Raw genomic sequence first — 14,356 nt, forward strand, 5'->3', positions numbered from 1 at the left:
AAGATGTTATTTAAAGATAGCATTTATACACACCAGTCAGGTTACCTTGCTAAATAGCCATCTATTTATAGAGTCCAATTCATCCTCGTACATGGAATGAAAAATATACTACTTCAGGGAAAAAAATCAATTATAATGAAAAAGATTCACTTGTCACAAAATAAATCTCCTCAGAGGAGCAAAACTTTCCCAGGCTCTCTCACTACAGGAGGCTGCAATCGTTGTGCCAAGACTTAACAGCACCTCTTGCTCCAGTAGTTTATTTTCCATTGCCAGGATCTTTCCAGGTATTCTGATGCTTTTTTTTTTTTTTTTTTGCTTATAGGAAATATTTTGAAATAATAGCACTGGAAAAATAAGAGTTCATGTAATACTTACAGTTAGCTACTTCCTGTATTGAGTAATTTGTATACTTTCAAGTGCAATATACAACAAGAAATACTCTATTTGTTGAGCAAGTATCAAGAATTCTTACACAAGGAGGAAAAGCTCTGTATAAGTGAATAAATCCTGTTACAGCAATAAAATCGCAAGTTAAGTTTTTTCATGGATGTAAAATAGTTAAAGCACCTTTGAATGTATCTTATGCTCCTTTCAATGAACATTCATAACTGAATTACATACAGTAATATTGAAAGACATCATATGGTTCCATTTTGACTATCTCATTTCATCTAATATCCATGAAAGGGGTGCTGCAAATCAGCAAAATCAATTTTCTATTATTTCTAATTTTCTATTAAGAGCAAATTCCTCTTCAGTGGGTAGAAACTGGCTTTGTTTTACTATATGTGAAAATTAGTGAATAATTCTGAAAAATACTGGACCTTGCTGATAGCAATCAAGAACACTAATCCTTTGAAGGCAAAGTAGTTATATTTGCTTTACCAGGATAAATTTTTATTTCCATTTTACAGATAGCGGAAGTTAAGGGGTCTCTCTCAGTCAGTGATAGAATCAATAAGAGAAATTGGTTTAACGCCCAGTCCTCAGTTCAGTAGTTACATTACATCACTACAGATATCTGGATACTTCATTGATGCCCCAAGCAAAGCTATATGTTGATTTTCAAATCAGGAGACAATGATGGATTACAGAAACTTTATTGCTGCTGTATGTAATGATAGACATAAAATTAATTCAAGAATAAATAAAAACCAAAATAGAGGTTTACATTCTTTGATACACAGAACAAGAAAATTCTGGCTCAAGATAATTGATTTAAGGAGTTATCTGTCTTGTAAGATTCCTTGCTTAATCATAAGTCAGCACCACTAACCCCTAGAACAAGATTCAGCAATACGTTTGCCTATGCAAAGACACAAGTCTGGGCAACTCAGAGGTCAAAGTTTTAGCTATGGAAGTCTAGCTTTCTTTCCTCCCAGAGCATTAGTGAAGCTTTTGCACTTGAATTTATGACCATGACAGAGACCATCCTGACTGCTACATCCAAAATATGCACATTGCCATAAACGGAAAGTACTGAAAGCTTTACTTCTACCAATACCTATCCCAGTTCAATAAATCTCAATCTTTTAGCAAATTCAGATGTTAGTATCACTATTCAGAATCCATGTACATTCATTTTTTAAAGTTCAAATCCCAAGCACAAAAGAACAGAAGAGGAATGAAAGTCACAGGAGAGAAGATACCAACCACTAGGAATTCTCTGCTGTCCCTCAAATTAAAGATAATTTAATTTGGCATAAAATATACAAGATTACATTTACTCCCAACCCAGATGGTTAGTGACCACAGCACATGTAACAGCACCACTTGCTCTTATGATTTACTTTCACTGCCAGGATCCTTCTGGAATGGAGGAGATGCATCATCCAGCAGAAGAATGATAGGAGGTGTCAACTCCTCACATCTTCATGGATCCTTTCCTTTCTATGCTGACAGGCTTTGGACAAAACATCCAACTCAACGAGTTTATCTGTCAACACAAGTGTGTTGTTCTAACAGAGAAATCACTTTGAATGTCTGGAAGGAGTTTGTTTCAGGATGACAGAGAGAAAAACTAAGAAAATAATTCTAAAGAAAAAGCAGGTGGGTTGCCTGGCTCACAATCCACTCCTGATACAATGGAACTTAAAAACAAAATGTGATCAAGTCACCACATATAAATATAAGGTTCCAGTCCTCTCAGCAAGCAGTTTATTTCCCTAACCACGACAGTGGCAACCAGATTGCTGCTCTGGCTGTACTGAAGCAGGCAAGAGGATGGTCATTTTGAAATTTATGGAGGGGAAGGAGAAAGGTGGGTGGGGAAATTGTCTGCCTCTGCACTGCATCCTGCGAGGTGCCAGAAATCAGCAATTTCCATCACAGCCAGATCTTGCCAGACAGGCAAGAAGTGAAGGCAATGGCAGAGAACAGCACTCAGGACCTTGTAAGAAAGAGCTCTCAGTTAGCATCTACAATTTTGTAAGGCCACCAGTGCACTAAACAAGGGACAACTGAAGGTAGTACTTCAACATTTATTTCAGGTATGCAGTTTACACGCATAGTATTGAGCAAACTGAAATGCAAATATACAAATACCATAACAAGCATTATCAAATAACATAACTGGCACTAGTGTTATAGCATACTAATGAAATTGGTGAGGCCAAGTCATGGAGGAGGACTGCAGCCCATGGCATTTTTCTTTTTACCCAATCAAACTTCCAGTAGCACCATAATGGCAATACTTACAAGAAACACAAGACAGATCATTGTTAACCAGGATTCTGATAGCCACACTTTTTTTTTTCAACGTTTTAGTGAATTACATAGTAAAAATGTTTTCAGCAGTGCAGATGCTTTGGCCAACTTCAGTTTGTGTCTAGCTGTACATTTTCCATACACGAAAGAAAAAAGAAAAAGCCAGCCATATCTAGAACCCATCTTTTGTATTTGTGCAGGCTCTGCACTGTGCTTGAATTCAGTGACTGGGGATGTGCACAAGTCTTGCAAACAGATGTCATGAAAGTTTTATCCACCGACGTCTGAGTGAGTCTTTGGTAGGCTAATACTTCATTATTATTATTAGTAGTATTATTATACACTTATCTACCACAGTCATTTTATTCTCTCGAGTTTTCCTTTATAATCCAAGATGGCCAAAGAGGATATTCTGGAAAACATTACAGTAAAATCCTCAAACAACCAGGCACTTAAAACCCAGTCTTTTCCAAAGGCACCGAGAATCTGTGGGGCACTGTTCTTCCCCTGATGAAAGGTGACTGTAGCGGCTTCTCTATATTTATAAATCAATAGTTTCTTATTTTACAGTTTTTGTACAGTATATAGTCACTTTGCCTGTTGCACGCCTCATTAAATTACCCCACTTCTTCAAAAGAGGTCACTTTTCTACCATATACTAAGTACCAGTTTCCAAGTTAATTCAAATGCCATAACATTGCTCAAAGTGTGCAAGTATATAAACCCTTCTAACACAGGCTGCATCCATCTCTGGATATGTGATTCATTCTAAATGCAAACTTTTGAAATGTGTCCAGTTATGAGCCAAAACAGTCATTACATATATTCATTACTGAAACATACCTGTATAGTCTTTGCAAGACTTTCGCTTCCATTAGTGTTCACTCTAGAACGATATCAAAGTTACTACTACTCCTCTAACACCCACTTTTCCCAAGCCCCACATTTTCAAGTGAACAGTGCAGGACGCTATTCAGTTTAGCATTTAACGTTATACAAATTCGCCAATTTTGTATCGAATACATCAAGTATATACTTTCAAGCAAAGTTGTGGCAAAAATACAAAACATTACTTATTTGTTGTGTAGTAATGCACTTGTTAAAGCCTTTGTCACTTCACATAGGTCTGTAACTAAGATCCACATGAAGCATTCTGCCTTACTAGACAGGTACATATAAAATATAATTGCATCAAAACCTTGCTTCTGCTGGTTACTTGGGACTTACAGTAGTCACATGTAGTTCAACCAGCTTTCAGACAGGGCTCTTTAGTGGTAAATATAATTTTGCAGCACTTATAGGTCTAAATTTCAGTCTGAACTGCAGTGTTTAATTCCACAGCATGTTGTGAATGATTGTTGTTCGTTTCTTTCAGTGTCTCAACAATATCTAAATCCACATCAGCTGAACTTCCATTATGAACACTTTCTTCAGCGATGTAACTCAGCTGTGGAACTTCAGTGCTTGGGGCGGTTGGAGCCAACACAGGAATTCCACTCTGATGTGGAGAATTTTCCAAGCGGTCGTGTTCTACCTCGGGGAGGACACTGACTGTAGTGAAGCGAGTGTGGTAATCGCTGGAACCATGGCTACAGGACGTTTTCATACTTTCCATATCAGAGCAACTAAACTCTGAAAAATGACTCGAGTGGGAATCTGCTACAGACGGGATGCTATCACTCAGAGAGGGAGAATCAAATTCACTTGAGTTTGTGCTTTGTTGCTCCAACAACTGAGCATCCATGTCCTCTCTGGTCTCATTTATCTTCATGCTACTTTTTTTTCTCAGTTTACCTTTACATTTTTTTCCTGCCGTTGCCTCTTTGGACCACTTGGTGGCACTAGATTTACTTTCTGGCAAGCTGGCTGATGAACAACCAGCATTACTACGACCTGGAGCACTGCCATCATCAACACTACTGCTTCCACTATTGTGTCTGAATTTAGCTGGCTTCGATTCAATATCAACTTGCACCTCCATGCTGTTACCTTCCCTAGAACATGAAATTATAAATGTAAATGTTCACTGTTAAGACAACATATAAAAAAATTAATTACCAAAGCAAACTCGTGCCTTTTTTCAATGTCTGACAAAGTTGAAGTTAGAAACTTCAAAGATGAATCAAGACCCCAAATGAATAAAAGGCATATAAACAAGTTGATCTCCAACTTTAAATGACATATTCCTACAAGGAACATCTATTTACCATATTTCATAGTGTATAAGTCAACCCCCAGCTTTCCAACCTGAAAGGTAAGGATTTTCACAGCCATAGTGTATAAGTCAGGGCCAGGCCTGGCTGCCAGCACTACTCGCAGGGGATGGGGACGGGGACAGAGATGGCCCAAATCCTGTGAGCATCGCTTCTGGTGCCACTCGCAGGGGATGAGGCCATGCTAGCCTAGTATCGAGTCTGTCCCCATCCCCTGTGAGCAATACTTGGCTTACAGGGGATGGGGCCACTACTGAATGCCGAGCCTGATATTGCTTGCAGGGGATGAGGCTGTGCCAGCTTAGCACTGAGCCCAGCATTTGACAGTGCTGTTTGCATCAGACAGCCAGGCTTGGCACTTGACTGGCACAGCCCCAGCCCCAGCGCTGCTCACAGGGGATGGGGGCGGGGATGGGCTTGGCTGGCGCAGCCTCATCCCCTGCAAATGGCACTGCCAGCGCCACTCACAGGGGATGAGGCTGCACCAGCCAAGTGCAGAGCCCAGGCAAGCCCAGCCCCATCTCCAATTTTTTGATGTGGCACAGTGTATAAGTTGAGTTTTGATTTTAAAGACACAAAAATTGGGTTTCAAAACCCAACTCATACACTGTGAAATACTGTATTTCATCCTTTATACACTTGGGTGAGTCTTTGGTGAGCATGGTGGCATCTATTAGGTTAAATCGTAAATGCACAAAGTCCTGAAGTCCTTGCAGCTGAAATCCCTTTTAAAAGCAATTCAGAAGTTTTCAAGAGCAGGCTGGACAGATACTTAGCTGGGATGGTTGAGTCAGGGATGATCCTGCCTTGAGCAGGGGGCTGAACTAGATCTCATGAGGTCCCTTCCAGTCTATGATCTTACATTGTTCTTACCTATCCAATGGGAGGTAGGAATTCAGAATGGATCCTGCCATTGCTTTGGTACTGGCGTTGTCACTAACCGTTCCCAAGCTAACCGTACCAGATTCTCCACTCAGGCTGTATCGCTCTTTTTGCACATCTGCTTGAACTTCCAACCTTGGAGAGATTTATAAAAAAGGCAGAAATTATTTTCATATATTGCTACCAGGACTGATGTCCCTAGCTAAGATCAGTAACAGCTTTTGTAACACTGGGTGTGTCTACACATGCACATTTAATGTGCATTAGCCCAATTTAAGGTGCATTAAGGGCACATGTCTACATGTACACGTCCTTAATGTGCCTTAAAATGGTGATTTTAGGCTATTCGAGCGTGAATAGTTAAATTGCATTAGCAAACATATAGACAAACTAATGCGCATTAATGCAGTGTGTCCACTGACTTGGGACTAACTTTAGTCCCAAGCTGATCCACACACCTGCGTTAATGAGCCTTAGCATGTGCATAAGTAGATGCATACAAGTCACCTTAATATGCATTAAGCTAATGCACATTAAGTTTAGGCGTGCATAAAAGCACATGTAGACACACCCACTCATTCACAGTTGATGAGCATCTGCCACATGGAGATTTGTAGTTCACACTTACTGCAGTGGACATTCCTCTTGCCTCTTTGTAAAAAAATGCCTATAGCAATGTGCTCCCCTAATTCAAGAGAGAGAGAGAGACCCAGAGTGAGCTACATCAAATAATTAGTAGTACCTAACAGTAAATAATAATCGTTAAGGCATTCTCAAGGAAAGTAAGATGAGTGAGTTTGAGCCCCTTGGACTGAGGAGGGCACTAAACCAAGATCCCTTACTTCCCTGGTGAGTGTTCTAACCACTATCCTATCACATAAACGGCTTCTGCTACCCTCCTCCAGTTCAACCAGTTGTCTTTTCCAAAAAGGCACCTACCTCCAGGACAGGGCTTGTGTTGTGAATCCCAGTACTAATAACAGGGAATTAGAGGCATGCAAGTCCACAAAAGAAGCAGAATTTTAGACATGCCTCTCTGGCATTTCCTATTGGCTAGTTTAGGCATTCCCACACTCTGTGCGCTGGCTGCATGAATTCCATTCCTATGCTCTGCACAGGGCCTTTCTGTGGCCAAACCCCAGGTTGTGAATTTTACTTCAGGAGCCAGGCACATAAAAGTTAGGTGTGGCAATGCTGAGTGCTGAACAGCAAATCACCTTGGGAACCTAAAGATAAGGAGAATTCAGCAGTACCACTTTAGTGCTCAGATGAAGTCTACACAGTATTTCTGGGCAAATGAAAGAGGCTCTGCATTTATGGCTTGAAATCAGAGCCATGCCTAGTACAAAGGTGGAACGTTCACTGATTATAAAGGAGTTCTATGATTTCTTTCTGAGCAATAAAAGATCAGCCTTGAGACACAGCCTTGCCTTAGCAAGAAACCTGTCAACAAATCTCCATCACTACTATAATCAGCACTCCCCCATAACAAAACCATCAGAATCCATGGTTCATTCCTACACACGCCTTTCCCAAAGTGTGAAATATTTGATCCAAATGCACCAAATGCTCTCATGGTAATTATGTGGGTAAAACTAAAGAGCAACTGCATGCCAGAATGAACTCTCAGACAAAAACATTTTTTACAGAACAACCAGTCTCTCTGACCTCACAATCCTTATGCTCAAGGGAAATCTACCTAACACCTTTAAAAAGACTTAACACTAATATTGGTTTTGTGGCATGTTATAACCTTCCTGATCCCTGAATTCTTTCCACACATGTAAGGTAATAATTACCCTTCTTCCTTTTGACAAACTTTGATCACTCAGTAACCGGCTTTTCTTCTGCTAATTGTTTGTCTGCTATCTCTCGGAATTCCTCTCCCCCTTCTTCCAACTGTTTTTCACTATGGGGTGCTAGCTTTCACTCCCCAGATCTAAAGAATATCTTGCATTCAAGAATTTGTCTATCCTAACTACGCAGTTGATCCAATAAAGGATATTACCCTGAGTAATCCTTTCATTTCACAGTAAAGACTAAAAATTATTGTTTCATTAAACAGAATTTACAGATTATGCAATGCGGTGAGGTATACCATAGTATGTGTAATGCTGCACACACAGTTAAACTGACTAGTCCTCATGAGTGGCTTTCCTGGTACTAGACATATTTAGAGCCAGATCTGGAAAGCAGTCCTTTCACTGCATGCAATGGGCAGCAGTTATGGCCCTTAAATTCATAAAGATTGAATATATAGATTTATTTTTATATATTAATATTAGTTACTTGGTTTTCTAAAAACTATAGTGTAATATTCTTGTTGACTTTGATAAACTATTGCATTCTTCCCCTGACAGGGCAACAAGACAGTGGTGAATAAAGGATTTTTAAAATCCAAGGAGGCAAACACAACTTAACTGGAGCGTGCTGATTCAATTTTGGAGGAGATTCGGCCCAATTTGGCAGCTGAATCTCCAAATCTGAACTGAATCAGGAGACCAATAAAAAGGTCTGAATGGATTTGAAGCTCTCCAAATTGATTTGGAAAAGATTTCAAAAGCTTCGGTGATTCAGGCAGTCCCTGCTCGCTGCCACAGGGAGCTGGACCCAGACTCTGTGATGGTAAGTAGGGGCGGCGGGCGGTAGAGCTGGAGAAGTGGGGACAGGACCATGGCGGGGGACCCCTGCCAGGCCCCATCTCCTGTCTGCTTCCCCAGCCCCACCCATGGCTGCCCCGCCTGGCCCCAGCTCCTTAAAAAAAAGCCTTGCACTCACTGGCTGCTGCAGCGACCTCTGGGCTTCTGGAGGCCTGTGGCAGAGCCCCCAAATGCAGCATGGGGTAGTGGGGACAGTAGGGATCCACCCCCCCACCCCGCAGAATCTGGTGAGTCTAGGGCTTTTTTTCTTTTTTTTTTTAAAGAGTCAACACGGGGCCCATGTGGGGCACCCATGGGGGGAGCTTAGAGAGCAGGTGGGGTGCTTGTGGCAGAGGCACCACACAGCATGAGGCAGCAGGGAACTCCCCCCCACCTCCCCGGCAGCTGCCAGTGAGTGGGAGCTTAAAAAGAAAAGAGAGAGCCAGGAGCTAGGGCTGGGCAGGGTATGGCAGCTTGTGACATAGCCCCCCATGCAGCACAGGGCAACACGCTCCATCCCCCACCTGGCAGCAGCTAGTGAGTGCCAAGCTCTTTTTTTTTTTTTTTTTTAAAAGACCTGGGAGCTGATGCCAGGAGGGGCAGCCATTGACAGGGCTGGGAGATTGGGCAGGGTATGGGGTCCGTCCGATTCAGAGATTTGGCCAATTCAGCAGGGGCCAAATCTCCAAATCAGTTTCAGCCGAATCGATTCTCTCAACGACCCGCACATCACAACAAGAGACATGCTTAGGTGGGATGGGCTCCAACTTTCCCCTAAAGGTAAGTGTATGTTCTCTTCTAGGTTGGTGGATCTCCTCCAGCGGGCTTTAAACTAGGCTTGTAAGGGGAAGGGGAAGACGAGGGAGGAAGAAGCCTTGGACCGCTAAACCAAGCAGCACTCACAAGTACAGTCCAGCCTACACTGACAAGCGGAACATATACACAGGTAAGCAACAGGGGCCAGGGCAATGCTGTGATTAGGGGACCAGTGCACAAATCCACAGGAGGCCTCAAATGCCTCTACACAAACACTCGTAATATGGGAAACAAGCAGGAGGAACTTACCTTCCTTCTAGCTGACACCAACCCAGACACAGTGGGGCTCACTGAAACCCAACACGACTGGGCAGTGAATATCAAGGGCTATAGGCTGTACAGGAGGGACAGGACAGGGAGGAAAGGCGGGGGTATGGTGCTGTACATTAAGGAGGAATACACACCCTCATCAGGTAGCACAGAGCCAGAAGAGGGGCACATGGAAGTGCTCTGAGTTAGAATACAAGGCAGTCGAGGGAAAGAGACTTAAAGGTGGGGGTCTACTACAGACCACCCAACCAAGGGGAAGAGCTAAACCAGGAATTCTTAAGTCAGGTAGTTAGGTCAAAGGACGTGGTCATCATGGGTGACCTGAACTTTCCAGACATCTGCTGGGAAGAGCAGTCAGCCAGGTCTGACTGCTCATGTAGGTTCCTAGCCCAAATGCAGGACCTCCATCTAACCCAGGAGGTGCACAGCCCCACCAGGGGAGACGCCTTGTTGGACCTGGTGCTGGCCACAGGTGACGACCTGGTGAGGGGGCTGCAGGTGCTCGACCACCTGGGTGACAGTGATCATCGCCTGCTGGAATTCACCATCCAGAGCAAGGTGGCAAAGGCCTACAGCAAGGTAGCAGCCCTAGATTTCAGGAGGGCGGACTTCAATGAGCTAAGGAGAATAGTCAGGGAAGCACTGAGGTCCCGGAGGGGAGCCAGGTGTCTAAGAAGAGTGGTTGCTCCTTAAGGAGACTATCCTCCAAGCCCAAAGGGAGGTAATCCCAACACGGATCAAAGAGAGCAGGAGGGCACAAAAGCCCCCATGGCTCACCAAAAGCATCCAGGAATGTCTCGTAGCTAAAAGGGAGGCATACACACAATGGAAGGCAGGGGCCTCCTCACCAGGGAGGATTATACTGCGGTTGCTCTGGGATGCAGGGGGGCAGTCAGGAAGACCAAGGCGGAGATGGAACTGGGACTAGCTTCCCAGATCAAGGACAACAAGAAGCCCTTTTTTAAATACATAGGGGGCAAAAAGAAGTTCTTTGTCTTCAACAAGTCCTTTGCCTCTGTGTTCCTGTCTGCTGACAATGGGTGCTCTCGGGTGATAGCGTAGAGAGGCCCAAGAAGGATGCAAGTCCCCCGACTGTTAGTTCAGGCCTAGTTAAGGATTACCTGGAGGGCTTAGATGTGTTCAAGTCAGTAGGCCTGGATGACCTCCATCTGCGAGTTCTGAGGGAAATGGCTGGTGTCATTGCAGAGCCATTGGCATGGCTGTTCAAGGACTCCTGGTGCTTGAGCCAAGTCCCTGAGGACTGGAAAAGGGCCAATGTGGTCCCTATTTTCAAGAAGGGGAGGAAGGAAGAGCCTGGCAACTACAGGCCAGTCAGCCTCACTTCTACCTGGGGAAGGTCTTTAAAAAAATTATCAAGGGCCACATTTGTGAGAGCCCTGCAGGAGAAGTGATGTTGAGGGGTAACCAGCATGGGTTCGTGCAAGACCGATCCTGCCTGACTAACCTGGTCTCTTTCTATGACCAAGTAACAAAGAGCTTAGATGGGAAGGAGGAAGTTGATGTCATCTTCTAGGACTTCCAGAAGGCCTTTGACACAGTGTCCCACCCAATTCTGGCGGGCAAGCTTTGGGACTGCGGCATTGACAAATGCACAGTCACATGGGTGGCAAACTGGCTTCAGGGGCAAACCCAGAGGGTGGGGGTGGACGGGTTGAAGTAATGACCTGGGAGGATGTAGGCAGTGGAGTCCCCCAGGGCTCAGTCCTTGGGCCGGTGCTGTTCAACATCTTCATTAGCGACCTGGACAAGGGTGTGGAGAGCACCCTGTTCAAGTTGGCTGATGACACCAAGCTGTGGGGTAGTGAATACACCGGCTGGCAGGGACTGCATCCAAGCAGACCTGGATAGGTTAGAGGAGCGGGCGGATCTGAACAGGATGCGGTTCAACAAGGACGAGTGCAGACTGCTGCACCTGGGGAGAGGGAACCAGCATTATGGTTATAGGTTAGGGGCTGACCCTCTCGGCAGCACAGAGGCAGAGAGGGATCTTGGAGTCATGACTGACTCCAGGATGAATGAGTCACCAATGCCACAAAGCAATAGGCAGAGCCAACCGCATCCTGTCATACATCAACAGGGGCATCACTAACAGGTCCAGAGAGGTCTTGCTCCCCCTCTATGCAGCACTGGTCAGGCTGCAGCTGGAGTACTGTGTCCAGTTCTGGGCTCCACACTTCAAGAAGGACGTGAAGAATCTGGAGAGGGTCCAGAGGAGGCCACTCATATGGTTGAGGGTCTCCGTGGCCAGCCCTATGAGGAGAGGCTGAGGGACCTGAATCACTTCAGTCTCTACAAGAGGAGACTGAGGGAGGATCTTGTGGCTGCCTACAACCTTATCAGGGGCCAGCAGCAGGGACTCAGGGAAAGTCTGTTCACCAGGGCCCCCCTTGCAGTCACCAGGAACAATGGCCACAAGCTGAGGGAGGACAGGTTTAGGTTAGATATTAGGAAGAACTACTTCACTGTAAGGGTGGCCAGAGCCTGGAATAGGCTTCCCAGAGAGGTGGTGTTCTCACCTTCCCTGGAGATCTTCAAAAGGAGACTGGATAGGCACCTGGCTGGGGTCTTATGACTCCTGCCACCCCCAGTGCTCCTTCCTGCCCATGGCAGGGGGTCAGACTAGATGATCTGTCTAGGTCCCTTCCGACTCATTGATTCTATGAAGAAGGTACAGGGTAATGTGGGGCCCCTGCAAGACATGCTAGGAAATTTGGTTGTCACACCAGACGACAAAGCTAAGCTATTTAATGACTTCTTTGCCTCTATTTTCCTGAGCAGGGACCAGATCAGCCCTCCCACTAAGGCCTCCCTCAGGCCCCAGGGGAGGCACACCTAGGCCAAGGGTCAGGGAGGAACTAGTCAAGGAACTTCTGGAGGGACTGGATGTATTTAAATCAGCTGGTCTGGATGATCTCCACCCCAGAGCGCTGAGGGAATTAGCTGAGGCCATTGCGGGACCCCTGGCACAGCTTTACGAGAACTCGTGGTGCTCTGGTGTGGTGCCAGAGGACTGGAAGAGGGCCAATGTGGTTCCCATCTTCAAAAAAAGGAGGAAGGAGGACCTGGGGAACTACAGGCCAGTTAGTCTTACCGCGATTCTGGGCAAGCTCTTTGAGAAAATTATGCTGGCACACATCCAGGAGGGGCCAGCAGGGGACTGCATGCTTAGGGGCAACCAACATGGGTTCATTAGAGGCAGGTCCTGTCAGACCCACCTGGTGGCCTTCTACAACCAGGTCACCAAATCCTTAGATGCAGAGGTAGCAGTGGACATAGTCTTTCTGGACTTTCAGAAGGCCTTCAACAGTTACTCTCATTAAGAAACTGGGGGACTGTGGTGTCGACACCTACACAGTCAAATGGGTTGCCATGAGAGTGGTAGTGGACAGGTCATTTTCGAGCTGGAGGGATGTGGGCAGTGGGGTTCCACAGGGCTTGGGCCTCGGGCCCGCACTGTTCAACATCTTCATCAATGACTTGGATGAGGGGGTAAAAAGCACCCTGTTCAAATTTGCTGATGACACTAAGATGTGGGGGGATGTGGGCATGCTAGAAGGGAGGAACAGGCTACAACTGGACCTAGACGGGTTACAGAGGTGGGCGGACAAGAATAGGATGGGATTCAACATTGACAAGTGCAAGGTGCTGCACCTGGGGAGGAACAACCAGCACCATACCTACAGGCTGGGGAACTCCCTTCTCGTCAGTACAGAGGCAGGAAAGGATCTTGGAGTCATCATTGATGCCAAGATGAATATGGGCCGGCAGTGTGGGGATGCGGTCGGGAAGGCCAACCATACCCTGTCACGCATCCACAGATGCATCTCAATTAGGTCCAAGGAGGTGATACTCCCCCTCTATGCGGCACTGGTCAGGCCACAGCTGGGAGTACTGTGTCCAGTTCTAGGTGCCACACTTCAAGAGGGATGTGGACAACATGGAGAGGGTTCAGAGGAGGGCCACTCGCATGGTCAGGGAGCAGCAGGGCAGGCCCTACGAGGAGAGGCTTCAGGACCTGAACCTGTTCGGCCTCCACAAGAGAAGGCTGAGGGGGGACCTAGTGGCCTGTTACAAACTAGTCAGAGGGGACCAGCAGGCATTGGTGGAGCCCCTGTTCCCCCGAGCACTACCAGGGGTGACTAGAAATAATGGTCACAAGCTGGCAGAGGGTAAATTCAGATTAGACATCAGGAGGCACTACTTCACTATCAGGGCGGCTAGGATCTGGAACCAACTTCCAAGCGAAGTGGTGCTGGCTCCTATCCTGGGGGTCTTCAAGACAAGGCTTGACAAACACCTTGCTGGGGTCGTTTGACCCCAGTACTCTTTCCTGCCAAGGCAGGGGGTTGGACGTGATGATCTGCTCAGGTCCCTTCCAAGCCTACTAACTATGAAACTATGATTCGGAACAGCGATTCAAATCACCGAATTGAATCACTGTCCTCCAAATCGGCCAAATCCAAAGTGAATGCTAGCTGTTTCACACAGGCCTAGTTACTACTACATCCTGGACTGTTTTGACATGCAGTATTTGACCTTACTCGTGAATTCATAATTTCACAATTCACTTGTAGCTACAAAAACCTAAAGACTAAATTACATATGCAACAATATCACCTTAATTGCCATTTCCAGTTTTAGCTCTATAATGCCAGAAAAGTCTTCCCACCCTACCTTTTTCCCCTCACTGTCTTATTAACTAAATGTGACTGAATTAAAAGGAAGATGTTTAAGGGAAGACTAAGGCTTATCCTTGCTAGGTAATGTACCTGTTCTTAAAGCAAACAGGTAATTCTAAAGAGCAAC

At 45.5% G+C, this 14,356-nt stretch overlaps 1 protein-coding gene across 3 annotated transcripts in view; it reads right to left on the reverse strand.

Annotated features, from left to right (window-relative positions):
- Positions 1–1,134: 1,134 nt before the first annotated feature.
- RNF19A (ring finger protein 19A, RBR E3 ubiquitin protein ligase) overlaps positions 1,135–14,356 on the reverse strand; it is a 111,655-nt gene continuing 98,433 nt past the window's right edge. For all 3 annotated transcript variants that reach the window (XM_090040433.1, XM_090040435.1, XM_090040434.1), the window contains 2 exons: positions 5,796–5,939; positions 1,135–4,703 (listed from right to left, as the gene is read on the reverse strand). In XM_090040433.1, coding sequence (XP_089896559.1) covers positions 4,013–4,703; positions 5,796–5,939 — 835 coding nt within the window. In that variant the 3' untranslated portion in view covers positions 1,135–4,012. The remainder of the gene's footprint in view (positions 4,704–5,795; positions 5,940–14,356) is intronic.

The sequence above is a fragment of the Crocodylus siamensis genome, chromosome 3, assembly GCF_052110815.1.
Source record: "Crocodylus siamensis isolate JL-2025a chromosome 3, ASM5211081v1, whole genome shotgun sequence".
In the NCBI taxonomy this organism is placed as follows: domain Eukaryota; kingdom Metazoa; phylum Chordata; order Crocodylia; family Crocodylidae; genus Crocodylus; species Crocodylus siamensis.